The sequence below is a fragment of the Colobus angolensis genome, unplaced genomic scaffold (genome assembly GCF_000951035.1).
Source record: "Colobus angolensis palliatus isolate OR3802 unplaced genomic scaffold, Cang.pa_1.0 Scaffold440, whole genome shotgun sequence".
Taxonomy (NCBI): Eukaryota; Metazoa; Chordata; class Mammalia; order Primates; family Cercopithecidae; genus Colobus; species Colobus angolensis.
In genome coordinates this window covers 1845533-1859914 of record NW_012117822.1, presented here as the reverse complement: position 1 = coordinate 1859914, position 14382 = coordinate 1845533, and the positions used below count along the sequence as shown (strand labels likewise).

Below are 14382 nucleotides of genomic sequence, written 5' to 3'. Positions count from 1 at the left end.
ATATTGAAATTTTTTCCTGATTATAAAAAAACTAGCACATGTCAACGTACAGAATTTGAAAGCTAACATAAGGGAATAAAGAAAATACATCAAATAGGATTGATATACAGTCATCCCTTGATATCCATGAAGAGTTGGTTTCAGGACACCTTATAGATACCCAAATCCACAGATGCTCAAGTTCCTGATAGAAAATGACATCATATATGCATATAACCTATGCACATATTCCAGTATACTTTAAATCTTCTCTAGAGTATGCAACATCAAATATGATGTAAATGCTATGTAAATAGTTATTATATTATGTTAGTTTTTGAATTTGTATTGTTTTTTATTGTTGCATTGTTATTTTTTATTGTGTGTGGGGTTTTCTGTTTTTGTTGTTGTTGTTGCTTCTCTTTGCAAATATTTTCTATCCACAGTTGGTTGAATCCAGGGATATGGGACTTATGCATGCAGAGGGCTGTCTGTATTATTTTAAGCTATTTAAAGATTTTTAAAAAATACTTACAAAACTTTTTTATACTTAATGGCATCAGGATAAAGTTCCCTGTACCTTGGCCCCTGTGTGCCCCCACCTGCATTTGCAATTCTGACTCTCTGTATGCTCTTGTGATAAGGCATGGCCCGAGGTTTCCTAGAACAGAAACTCTCCAGCTCCCTGCCCTTGCTCCTGGTGGCCGTCTGTTATCAGTCCTCTTCCTCCTTGGCTGTATTCTCCTCATCCTTTGAAATTCACTGTCATCATCATCTCCAGCAAGCCTTCCCTGAGCTTTTAGCACTTCTCCTTTCCCATTCCCACTGCTCTCTCCACCCATCTCTAGTGAGACCCCTATCACATTGTGTTATCCATTTTCATTCCTCCCCTGATAGACTGAGCATGACTTGAGGTCTAGGCAGTATTGGTTGGTAGGATGCCTGAAGCTTAACTAGCACAGTAGCAGTTGGAGCTTAACTAAGAGGGTATGTGCATGTGTGTAATCGAATAATAGAAATAAAGATGTGTTGGGATCAGACAGCCTGGAGTATTGGATATATCTGTGTGACTGGAGCATGGGATCTTCATGAAATATTTAGTAGACAAAGATAGAGAGATAAGTAGGAGACAGATTATTAAGGGCTTCCTAGGTTATCCTAAGGAGTTTGGGTTCTACAGTGTAACTGATAAACTGGCGAAAGACCTTTAAGTAAGAGAATGTTCTAGCCTTGGCAAAATGGTAGAATAGGAGGCCCTGGAACACAGCAATTCAATAATAATTTATAGACAGATTTTCTTTGTGAGAAATCCAGAAACCAGTTAAGAGGTTCCTGTATGCCAGGTGAGCATGAAACCAGCCAGATCTTAATTAGCAGGGAAATTCAAGATACCCTCATGCCATAATCCCTACCCACAGTGCAGTGCCATACAATCAAGACAACTACCCCCCACCCCCAGCTCCCAGCTTCTTTCTGCCTGGAAGGGGAAAGATGTATACTATACATCCAATGCCTTAGCTTTTCTGGGGCTACCCAAAAGACTGGCTTCTGTCTGGCAAGTCTCAGAGTGCTGACAGGACATGGTGTATTTTAGCAACTCCGGGGCCAATGAAGACAGAGATGGCTGGTGGTGGTGGTCACCATCCTCTGCTCAGCCGAGCACAAAGCTAATAGTTGAAAAACTCCAGCTTTTAACTTTTTCCTGGAGAGTCAAAGAGGTGTGCCATGTATCCAATGACCCAGCTTATCTGGGAGTTGCCTGAAGAATTGGCTTCAGTCTTGCTTGTCTCAGAGCTCTGATGAGACTGAGACAAGCAAGGGACTGATGCTTGGGGACTGCCAAAAACAAAGAAAGTGGATTATATTAGCATAAAAGTTTGAGAGGCCTCCAGAATCTCTGTCCAGGCTGATTGGTTAGGATCTTCTCCAGTATGAGGCCAGTTTATGAATCCTAGGGGAAGTGGTTGTCTTATGTAATGTGCAGACACAAACACAGAGAATCATGGAAAAGTGAAGAAACAGGAAAACGTTTTCTAAATAAAGGAATGAGATAAATCTCAAGAAGCTGACCCTAGTGAAATGGAGATACGTAATTTACCTGACAGAGAGAGAATTCAAAGTAATCCTTATAAACATTCCCACTGAGGTCTGGTGAACAATGCATGAAAAAAAGTGAGAATTTCAACAAAAAGAAAACTTTTAAAAGTACCAAGTAGAAAGCATGGAGCTAAAAAATACAATAAATTGAAAAACTTACCAGAGGGATTCAATAGCAGACAATGTCAAGCAGAAGAAAAGATCATCAATCTCAAAGACAGGTCACTGGAAATGACTCAGTCAGAGGAGAGTTGGGCTAGCCTCCAGCATTTCCCAAAGGGTTAGATGTTTTATTCATGCTATGTTAAAGGCTTAGACATAAAGTAAACTTGGGAATCCTGGGTTAAACCAAGTTGAACAGATTTTTGTTCTTTGAGGTTTCTGATTCTTCACTATGCTAATGTGTATTTTTAATTTCTCAAAAGGCATTTGTATTATGTAATTTGCATTATTTTCAATTTTTATTTATCATGGAACCATTTTCTTTGGGGACTATGTTATAGAACACATTTTGGGAAATGGACACTGAGAATACCAGCAGCAGAGAAACACTGAAAGCTTGAATCAGAAGGTTAGCATCAGGAGAAGAAGGGGCAAGAACAGGGAATTAAGTTGTGTCTCTCAGAGCACATCTCTATGAGTGGTGACTTACCAATAATTTTAAAAGATAATATCATTTGAGAATTATTGATACCTGATCAAAAGACATTAGAATAAGCAGTTTGAAATGTGGTTTGAAACTTCTCTGAGACAAATGATAGTCAAAGGAAAGTGCTTCTCTAGTGTGGTTTGAGCTCCATCAGCTGATGACACAGCCCCCACTCCTCTTGATGGACAGAGGACAGAACCTGTCCATGGCCTGGCTTGAATTAATGCACTGGATAATCCCTGCAGTGGTCAAATTCTTGAGATGTTTGAGCAACATAATAACTACTTGCTTGTGAGTAAATCAGAGATGGTTGCCAGGAGTCTAGGTTGGGTCATGAGCAGTCACATGGTGGTATGAGCAAAGCAAGTTAGAGACAGTGCTAGTTTTGAGATGATACCCATTTGCTTTTTTATGTGTTTGTGAGTTAGAGTTGTCTATGGGACATCCTTGTGGAGGTGAGAGGACCACTGGGCTGTTGAATATATGCATTTGTACCTCCAAAGAAATTTGGTCTGATTAAGCCTTTATTTTACCTGATGTGCCTCAATTGCTCTATATGTTGAGGTTTCATGCCTCTTTTATGAGATATAAAATATTAAAATGCAGGGTGAAGACTCTGCACATTCCCAATTTTCTCCCCCAGTGTACTTTCACACATCAGTTTCCCTTGTCCCTTTATAGCTTCCCTACTACACACAAGTCCCGTTGAAACCACTTTTTTTGGATTTTTTAAACTTCTAATTTTAGGAAAATTGAAACAGACATTATTCACCTTTTGATAGAAACTACAGTTGCCTCTACAGTATGACAAAGATACTTGATTGCCAGGATTTCTCATTTCTTTGTAACTACACCAAGTAAAGCCATTGAGTTAATACTATAACATGTTTTTATTTTAATTATTTTAAGTGTAATAACAGTGTTCTTCATTTTATTTATAGCTCCAAAAGGAATTCTTCATTTGTCTCCTGATGTTTATCAAGAGATGGAAGCCAGCCGCCACAAAGTAATCTCTGGCACTACTCTAGGCTATTTGTCACCCAAAGATATGAACCAACCTTCAAGCTCTTTCTTCAGTATATCTCCCACATCGAATAGTTCAGCTACAATTGCCAGGGAACTCCTTATGAACGGAACATCTTCTACAGCTGAAGCCATAGGTTTAAAAGGAAGTTCTCCTACTCCCCCTTGTTCTCCAGTACAGCCTTCAAAACAACTGGAATATTTAGCAAGGATTCAAGGCTTTCAGGTATGAATTAAAAGCAAAAACAAAAAACAGAACAATTCATTAGCCTCAGATCCTTCATCTCTATCCATCACAAGGCTCATTCTTGCCTGCTAGTATGGCCTACATGCCACTTACATTTTAAGTTATTTAGGAACACAAAGGACAGACAAAAAAAGAGCCGTATGCACATGCCTCATTTTCTCTTATTTTTTATCTGTCTAGTAATTCTTTTGCTGCCTGTCTCTTCTCCATTTTCCTTCTTCTTTTTCTTTTTCTTTTTTAAGCATTTTTCATACTCTTCACTGTCTTCCACTTGGTCTTGATTAGGTGCATCTATCTCTTCACTCTGTCTTCCACAAACAAAAATTCTGCCTTCAGACATTTGGTGTTAGTATTTCACACTCAGTTCTCCCTTTTTTACATAAGGATTGAATTTCTTTTTATGATGATTTTACCTTTATTGTAGTTTTGAATTTTGCATTCTGTTGCTAGTATTGATTCAGGTACACCATTAAGATACAACATTCTAGAAGTCTGTTACCTTAGGAGTTAATTAAACATGATATTTGAAGAATAATGAAATGCTTTATAGTTGTTTGAGGCATAACAATGTGTATTTGTTTTACTGGATCATGTTTTGAACTGACTAGGGAGGGTAGCATCTGCCTCAGATGCTACCAACAATTCTGTTTCACTGGGTAGTCTAAAACTAGCTTATAGTTTAACTTAACTTGTGTATGTGAATTTAGGGATGGAAACTTGTTTTCCCTTATTTATTCTTTGTTTCCTTTTGGAAAAAACCCCACAAAAATCAGCACTCCTTTATGGATACATCGGAACTTTTAAAAGAATTGTTAACTCTAGGAAAGGGAAATACCTGTCTTGATTTCTTAGTTGCCTTGAAAATCATGTACTGAACTGTAACCGCTAACTTGACTGGATGAACTACAGTTTGCTTGTGTGTAGAGAGAGTATTGCTTTCTCAGATTTCACTGTTTTCATCTTCTTTTCCATCTTAGTCTTTATTCCTTAAGACCAAAAACTGTAATATCCTTTAGAAATGCTCTAGAAGATCTGTATTGTGTAGAATGATCATGTATTTATAAAAATTTTACAAGTCTAGATTATAAAATGAAAAAGAAGGTCATGTGTTTTGGGGAGTATTTTGCATGTTTGGATTTTTTTTCCCCCTTCACCGAACACTTCTGATTCTTTCAAACTATTGCCAGGTAGTTGTTAGTGTTTTTAATTGGACTCTTAATATGAACTTAAAGAAGCTGTTACCAGTTATTGGCTCTGTCATCTGAAATTTTAACCACTTAATTTAAAGTTATAATTTTAGAATTTGTTTTTGTTGTTTTACCTTAAGAAACACAATAAATCACTGTTAAAAAAGATCTCGATTTATATAAAGTACTGGAAAAAAGCTAAGTAATTTTTAGTTCTGTCTATAATCTGCATAGGATGAATTAGAAATAAATTGTGATGAAAAGAAATTCACTGCTTATTTATGAATCTAGTCATTTAGAAATGTCTGAGAGTAACACTGCATTCTTATAGAAACAAAGCACAAATTGCATTCAAGCTCTGAATTGATTTTTTGCTTGGAGCTATTGTTACAGTAGATGTAATTTTGCTACCGGAACATCTTAATTTTTTAAATTTGTTTTTGTTTCTAAGCTCTTGGCAACGACAGTAATTATAATTGTAACATATCTTCGCTGTAGTCAACACGTAGAGTCTGCTTCCCTCATTATTGCATTGCTGAAGCGTTTTTAAAAAGCTTATGCTGACAAAATATACTCTTTTTTTTATGGACACGTTATACGTTTCCAAATCTGTGTATTGTGATTTTTACATACTAATGAATATAAACAGGTGATTTTAAAATATTACTGTGCTGCTTTGGTTGAATGAGCTGGTATTGATGTAAAATACTGTGTCACTGATGGACCACTACCGGCAGCTAAGCAGTGAGCAGAATCTCTGGGAAATGGCTTAGTCCGGCCACATGCATAGCCCTTCTTCATAATGTTGCAGCAGAAGGTTCTTTGTGGTTACCCTCTCAGGTATATTTACCTGGTAGAAAAACATGTAGATTGTTTCTGTTACTTGAATGTTTTAATTGGACTGCAGTTTAGAAATTATAGGACCAGCTTGTTACAGATTATGTGCTATTCTGTTACTTTTATTTCGGAAACTTAAACACAATAAATTCTTTTTCTGTGTTTCTAGGTTAGAACTTTTTTATTTTATTGCAAACTGAACAGATACTATTGCTTATTGAATATTGTGTAAACCCTTCTTTGGCTTTCCTTGCCCATTCCAAGTTGATTTAAACCTACTAGAGTCATTGTATGTGACAGCTATATTGTATTACAAAGTAAAAATATGTGAGTGTATTGAAAACAAAGTTGTTTTAACTTTTAATTTTGTTTCATCACCCAGTCTTTAATTTGAATTTACACATTACAGAAAGCTACTTTGATCAACTGTAGGTATCCAAGCTCAAATTCTTTTAAACCTACAAAATAGGTAAAATTATTATACAATTAAAGTTATTAATAAAACTGACTTAAGAGAGCAGAATGTGACTGAACACTTGCACATTCTCAGCAGTTCTTTTATTCTTGTTTGGTCTCACCTAAAGTTTTTATCGTATTTTAGAATCGAACCTTTGGGATCTATGTCAGAAATGAATGTTTATTTCTTTCAAGTATTATCAAGTATTAATACATTTTGTTTATATTCTTTTAAATGTTTTATTCAATAGTTCTGTGAACTTCAGACTTTGTTGTTCAGGCTAATCGTATGCTTCTGTAACTTCTACACATTTTATAAGAACTCATTCAAAATTGTAGTCCTACATAGTGTTTCAGGGTTCCTTGTTGTGTACTCTTTTATTACAATGGCAAAATGTTTCAAAATCATTCAGCTTTTTAAAGAAACTTACTATGCAAAAGACACTCTTGAAATGCTGTGCATTTGAACTGAAGTGAAATAATTTGTTTCATGTTGTACTTTGCATTATTCTACATTTTCACATCTTTAATACGCTTTTCTATGCTAATTATATTAGATGTAAGTGGTTTCTTTGTTTAAACTAGTCATTAAAAATTAGGTTGAAAATGAAAGTGGATTATTTTAGTAAATCATCCCTTCTAGATGGATTTCATTTCAGTTTGCTATTCTGTGCCTCTTCTGTGAGCATCATCCACTGAAACAGAGTGTTGTTTGTGAAACCTTCCGAGTATAGTAAAACAAACTAGGGTTTTCTTTTCCTCACATAAATAATATAAAGAAACACTTAGTTGGTGTTTTAGTTAAACTATAATTAGTTTATTGTCCAAAATCAAGGAGTGTTTTATGGAGGGGCCTCTCATTATTGTATTGTAATCATGCCGTTTCCAGCAAGATGAGACTGTCAGTTAAATTAAAATTTTCCTTTTCAAATATAATTCACGCTTAATACATTTCAACTGATATGCCTCCTTTTGTGGAGTTCAATATGATAATAGCAGGTTTTTGTAGCCACAGGCTTCTTTTAAGTATTTATTTTTTAACAATATGACTTTAGTGTAGATTACATTGAGATGGGGCTGGTGGAAGTCGGGGGTAGTGGCTGGTCTCCCTGAGAATCTGAGAATCAACCTTTCTCCTATTTATTCTTATCTCTCCTATACCTCATGTTTTCCAATCCATATAGTTATCATCAAGGTGGCTATTTGCAGCAGCTTTTTTTTTTTTTTTTTTAGAATAAAGTATTCATTTTTGTTAAGAGATCAATACAAGCACAACTTTGTAAATTTCTCTTAGGATAATATGGAGAAAGAAATAATGCATGTACATACACACCCACACTTAGGAATATAGTTGTCTCTTGGTATCTACAGGAAGGATTGGTTCTAGGACCCCCAAAGATACCAAAGTTCATGGATGGTCAAGTCCCTTATATAAAATGTTGTAGTATTTACATATAACCTACACACATCCTCCCTTATACTTTAAATCATGTCTAGATGCCTTATAATACCTAATATAATGTAAATGCTATATAAATAATTGTTATACTGTGTTGCTTTTTTGTGTTTTTTTAAATTCTTTTTTAATATTTTTGATATTTGGATGCATAGCCCATGGGTATGGAGGGCCCAACTGTGTGTTTTCCCTCATTTTTAATTTGTCATTGAAACATAACTTACTGTGTTGCCTCTAAGACCAAATGTTCATGTAGGCTATTAAACAAATGTATAAAAGCGTAAAAAATTACTTAGACTACAATGAGCAAAACACATTTGTGGATTTGGTCAGCAGATACTGTTCTGATTTGCCATTAAAATCTTAAAAATTCTTAGAAAGCTCTCTTGAATTTGACCTCTACTACCTTCCAAGGACCCTGGAGAGATCTAAGTATGTGTTAGAAGTCTCCTGAAGGCTTGGTCTTCCTTTAGTGACATTAACACTCCGGTTTGTTCTTCCAGTGGGCAGCCCCAGTTTATGCAAACCGACCTGTTTTGTCTGGAATCTTTAGACTTTGATATGCAGGCCAAAGTCCAAGGGATATGCAAACATAACACACACCTGAACTTCCATAAAAACCAGCAGAATTGTAGATCAACTCATTTTACTGAAATTTTAAACCCTGTAAAAAAAAAAAAATACTACGTTTGAAGAAGGAAATCCTGGTGCATATAAAAATCACAATGAGTAACAGTAATACAGGTAAGAATCAAGCAGGCCTTGAGCAAAACAGTCCATTATTACTGCATAAACTATTTGGGTCTAACCACCCACCCTATATCGCTGTGATACTCATTTTGAGCCTTTATGCACCAGTGCATACGTAGTAAGACACACAAGATACTTCAACAAAATATAAGTAATATACAAACACAGTAAGAGCTGTTCCAACCAAAGAAACTTCAATGTAGATCTGAAATGAGCCATCATGATGCAGAAAAAGATGATTATCATTTCGTATCCTTCCCAAGTAGAACTATCTGATAACCTTTTCTGTTTGTATCAGAAGAGATTTCAACTCAACATGAAAATTCTACTACTTGGAATTATTTGAAAAATCAAGTATTTGAAGGAAGAAATTATTTTTCATATAAAGATGTATTACATTTCCTTTTGCTAGAAAAGATTGGCAATGATGTGATTTTTCATTTAATGACATATAATTAATTATAGTACTCTTCAGGTGGATGGCAGCTATGTACCTACACTCATTCCAAGTCATGCTGAAGTGACTCCAGCATTTCCCTTTCTCCAGAATCCAGCTATATCTAAGGAGATTTTTTATTTTCCCACAAATGACAGTGGCTGAAATTTCATATGTATTGTTCTTTTCTCACCCAAGGCAACTCTTAAGAAAGAACAGTATGTGAAATGCTGCATGTAAAAGATTTTGTATACTCAAAAAAATTGCTCTGACATAACAGGGGCCTGCATTTAGGGGATATATGGATAAACTAGGGAGGAAACTGACAGTTATTGATGGACTCACATATCAGATAGTGAAGTAGGCATTACATATATTATTTCAGAATACCTGGTATGTTTTTGCCTACAAATCTTTATTTTATGTTGAAAAAAGCTATTGTGTAATGTTTGAAGACCATTCCCTGTAAGTAGGACTAATGTGTGGTGGTGGCCCATAGTCTTCTGGATATTGGTTTGTTTTTGTCATAGATTTCATTAATAAATTTATTTCTGCCCTCAACTATATATACAACTGAGTAAGTCATTTAAGAATTCTGACTCCTTGACTGGGCATGGTGGCTCATGCCTGTAATCCCAGTACTTTGGGAGGCCAAGGCAGGCAGATCACTTGAGGTCAGGAGTTTGAGACCAACCTGGCCAACGTGGTGAAACTCTGTCTCTACCAAAAAAAAAAAGGCATGGTGGCAGGCACCTGTAATCTGAGCTACTGGGAGACTGAGACAGGAGAAGTGCTTGAACCAGGGAGGTGGAGGTGCAGAGCCAAGACCCCGCCACTGCACTGCAGCCTGGATGACAGAGCAAGACCCTGTTTCAAAAAAATAAATAAATAGGGCTGGGTGTGGTGGCTTACACCTGTAATCCCAGCACTTTGGGAGGCCAAGGCGGGTGGATCACGAGGTCAGGATATCGAAACCATCCTGGCTAACACAGTGAAACCCTGTCTCTACTAAAAATACAAAAAATTAGCCAGGCGTGATGGCGGGCACCTGTAGTCCCAGCTACTCGGGAGGCTGAGGCAGCAGAATGGCGTGAACCCAGGAGGTGGAGCTTGCAGTGAGCCAAGATTGCACCACTGCACTCCAGCCTGGGCGGCAGTGCGAGACTCCATCTCAAAAAATATATATAATAATAATGATAAATAAATAAAAATTAAAAGAATTCTGACTCCTTTGAGATGGAAGGGACTTTAGATTTTATTCCAATATAAAATTTTATATATAAACACATTTGGGAGTACATTACATAAAACATCATATTAGTAATGGAGTTTACTTGTTTTTACTTGATTTTAAACCCTGACAGATTTTAGGTTGTAGAAAGTTCTGCCATCTTAACATAGTCACATCAAAAAGCAGATTTAACTATCAGAGAAAACATATTTGAAAAACTTTCAAATTTTTTTTTATCTGTAGCATTATCTCTCTTTTTTTTAAAGCATAAGAAAAGTACAGGCCGGATGAGATGGCTCATACCTGTAGTACAACCTGGGCAACAGACAGAGCAAGACTGTGTCCCAAAATAAAGTCTAGAATCAAGTCCTAAAATGGAACACTTGAACCATTGCTGGAAAACAGTGCTAGGTTTACAGTTTGAAAAACTGTTACTAAGGGAAAGATAGGTGGTAGATAGTATATTGTGACGAAGTTTTCATAATTTCAGCATGTATAGGAAGAATTAGATGGATATGAAGTTAATCTTCCCGTGGAATGCCATCCCATTGAACGCTGGAATTGATTCAGCTGAAGCACAGGACATGGAACATTTGTTTACTCACACTGGGCAGTAGTCACTAAGGGCCTACAAATGCTGGGTAGCATGCTAAACATTGAACATGGGGAGTTATGGTCAAGTTGGAGACTGACAGGCAAATAAAATCAATATGCAGAAGAAGATAACCCATGGCCACAAATTAATCCTGTCTCCTGGGATCAGTGCTCAAACATTACACAATGGTCTGATAAAAATAATTAAATGTTTGTAGCATAGTGAAAGAAATTATGTATGTAATAATTTCTACCCCACATAATAAATGACATAGTAAGTATAACCTGATAACTGTTAACTCGAAGTGTGGTTAGTGATGTCAAGAATTGTGAGTGGAGATGAACAGTTCTGACTGAAGGAATTGCGGGAATATTTGAAATATGTTTTAAAGAATACTTCAAATTTTAAGGTGGATAAGAAAAGGAATGATAGGCAGAAGCATCAAAGCACTGAAGACATAAAAGGGCATGGTGTTTTAGAAAATAATTTAAAGTGGAAGCGGCTAGTGAGGAGGCTGAAAAAAAATGTGTGTGTATTGTTGGGAGTTCGAATTTTTTTAGCCATTAGACAGATACCACTGACTTATCTTTATTATTATTATTTTTTTTTTTGAGGCAGAGTCTCGCTCTGTCGCCCAGGCTGGAGTGCTGTGGCCGGATCTCAGCTCACTGCAAGCTCCGCCTCCGGGGTTCACGCCATTCTCCTGCCTCAGCCTCCCGAGTAGCTGGGATTATAGGCGCCCGCCACCTCGCCCGGCTAGTTTTTTGTATTTTTTAGTAGAGACGGGATTTCACCGTGTTAGCCAGGATGGTCTCGATCTCCTGACCTCGTGATCCGCCCGTCTCGGCCTCCCAAAGTGCTGGGATTACAGGCTTGAGCCACCGCGCCCGGCCGTCACTGACTTACCTTTAAAAGAGATTTGACATGATTGGTTAACAGAAAGATAATTCTGTCAGCAGTGTAAAAGATGAACTAGACAAGAAAGAGACAGACTTGATAATAGACCAATTAACCTGGTTTTTAATGAGTCCAGGAAAGAAAGAGTAAAGATTGAGTTAAGACAAAGCTGTTGGGCGTGGAGGAGTGGATCTAGGGTATAGTTGTGTAAGGTTCAATTGAGAAAATTAAATGATCTCTTGTGCTGACTTCAGAGAGGATGTTTTCACTAGCCTGATTAGGGTGGAAGCTAGATTTACATAAGTTGAAAAGTAAGTAGAGACCATTTGAGGAGTAAGTGAGATAGTTTGAGTGTGAGATGTTTTAGGCAAAGTTTTATTTTTAGTATGGATGAGATGAGTAAACTTAGAGGAACAACGTGTTCCATTTTAAACGTGGAATTTGAGTTGCTTGTGGGATATTCACATGGATTTGTCCAGTAGGCAGTTGAAATCGGTCTGGTGATCAGTAAGAGAACATAGTACACACAGATTTGAGAGTCGTCAGTGTATAGATATAACTGAAGCCACAGAAACAGATAATATTGCTCAGGAGAATGGATAAAGGCCTACAAGAGATTCCAGATGCATACTAACATGTAAGGGATTAATTTATTCATGAATTCAACCACTATGTATTGAGCACCTGCTGTGGACCAGGTACGCAACTTGGCACTGAGTATGTAACATGAAAGTGATAGCCAGGGTTTCTGCCCTCAATGAACTCATCAGAGTGGTAGTGTGGAAGAGGGAAGGGTTTGGTATAGGTGCAAGGGCAGATAAACACATCTGAACACATAAATTCAAATGGTGTTAAGCTCCTAATGTAACAGTTGCTTGGAAATTAGTTAATTGTGAGGTTAATTATGATTATGCAAAATATGAACCATGACTTAGTGTCTTCAGTTGTGTCAGAGATAACTACAGTTAAGTGTTTTAATCAACCTTATGCGATAAAACACACCCATATTGTACAGTTTGATGAGTTTTGAAAAATGTATACAGTCATCAAAATATATACTACCACCATAATCAAGATGGGACTCTTTATTGCAAAAGATTTGCCTCCACCTCTTTGCCACCAATTTTCCTCACCTCCAGACAACCACATAATCCTTTATGGCACTAAAAATTAGTTTTGCCTTTTCACTAATTTCATATAGGTGGAATTATATAGTATTCACAGTTTTGTGTCTAGTATCTTTCACTCAGTATATTTTGAAATTCATGCGTGTTCCATGTTGCTAAGAATTAGTTTATTATATGTATATATACCACAAATTGTTTCAGTTTACCTGTTGATGGACATTTGGGTTGTTTTCACTTTGGAGCCATTATGAATAAAGCTGTTTATGAACATTCATTTACAAGATTTTGTGCAGACATGTTTCCAGTTCTCTTGGGAAAATACCTTAGAGTGAATTGCTGGATCACATGGTAAGTGTACATACAATGTTATAAGAAACTTTCAGATTCTGTTGTAATGTGTTACATACATTACATTCCTACCAGCAACGTATGAGGGTTGTACACATTAATATGGTCAAGCTTATTTTATTGAGAGTATAATGGTGTCTCATTGATATTTTAGTTTGTATTTCACTGATGACAAATGAGATGAGCTTCATTTCATGTGCTTATTGGTCATTTGTATATCTTTGCCAAGTATCCACATCTTTTACTCAGTTTCTAATTGGGATTTTCCCCCATAATTATTGATTTACAAGAGTTCTTTATATCCTGGCCATAAGTCATTTGCATTACAAATATTATCTTCCTCCCTATGACTTGTCTTTTTGTTATCTTAATGTGATCCTTTGAAAAACAGAGGTTTTTCAATTTCAATGAAGTAAAATTTTCAATTTTCCCCCTTAAGGTTTATGCCTTGTTGGTCTCATCTGAGGAATCTTTTGACTACCCCTAAGATCACAAAGATTTTTTATCTTAACTTTTCTTACAGACATTTAATGCTTTTAGCTTTTATGTTTAATGCTAAGACCCACTTAAAGTTAATTTTTAATGTATGGTATGGGGTAAGAGTTGAAATTTATTTTTTTCTCATAGGACGGCCAGTTGTGACAGGACCATGTATGTCATGTGTTGTGTTTTGTCTAGGCTTAAGCAAGGAATCTCTCCTCTTAATACTTAAAGCATTAAGATATTTTGTATATCTTTGTTTTTCACTACTTTGATTATGGTACATGTAGGAGTGTTTTTAATCTAGTTTGGGATTCATGTAACTTCTTAGAGCTGTAAAATAATGGTGTGTTTTTTATTAACCATTTTTGGAATGTTTTGGACCACTATTTTTTCCAAAAAAGTTTTCTACCTTTTCTCCTTTCCTTTTAAAACTCCAGTTGCACATGTGTTAAATCTCCTGTTATTTTCCCACAGGCCTCAGAGGCTCCATTTATTTTTCTTTAGTCTTTTGGATTATGTAATTTCTATTGATCTACCTTCAAGTTTTGGATTCTTAGATTCTTCCCTCCATCCTCTCCAGTTTG

The 14382-nt window shown here is 36.3% G+C and overlaps 1 protein-coding gene across 1 annotated transcript in view; it reads left to right on the top strand.

The window, feature by feature from the left end:
* LOC105522843 (double-stranded RNA-binding protein Staufen homolog 2-like) overlaps nt 1-14382 on the top strand; it is a 166387-nt gene that overhangs the window by 31366 nt on the left and 120639 nt on the right. The window contains exon 3 of the mRNA XM_011957437.1: nt 3667-3974. Within this exon, the coding sequence (XP_011812827.1) occupies nt 3667-3974 (308 nt within the window). The remainder of the gene's footprint in view (nt 1-3666; nt 3975-14382) is intronic.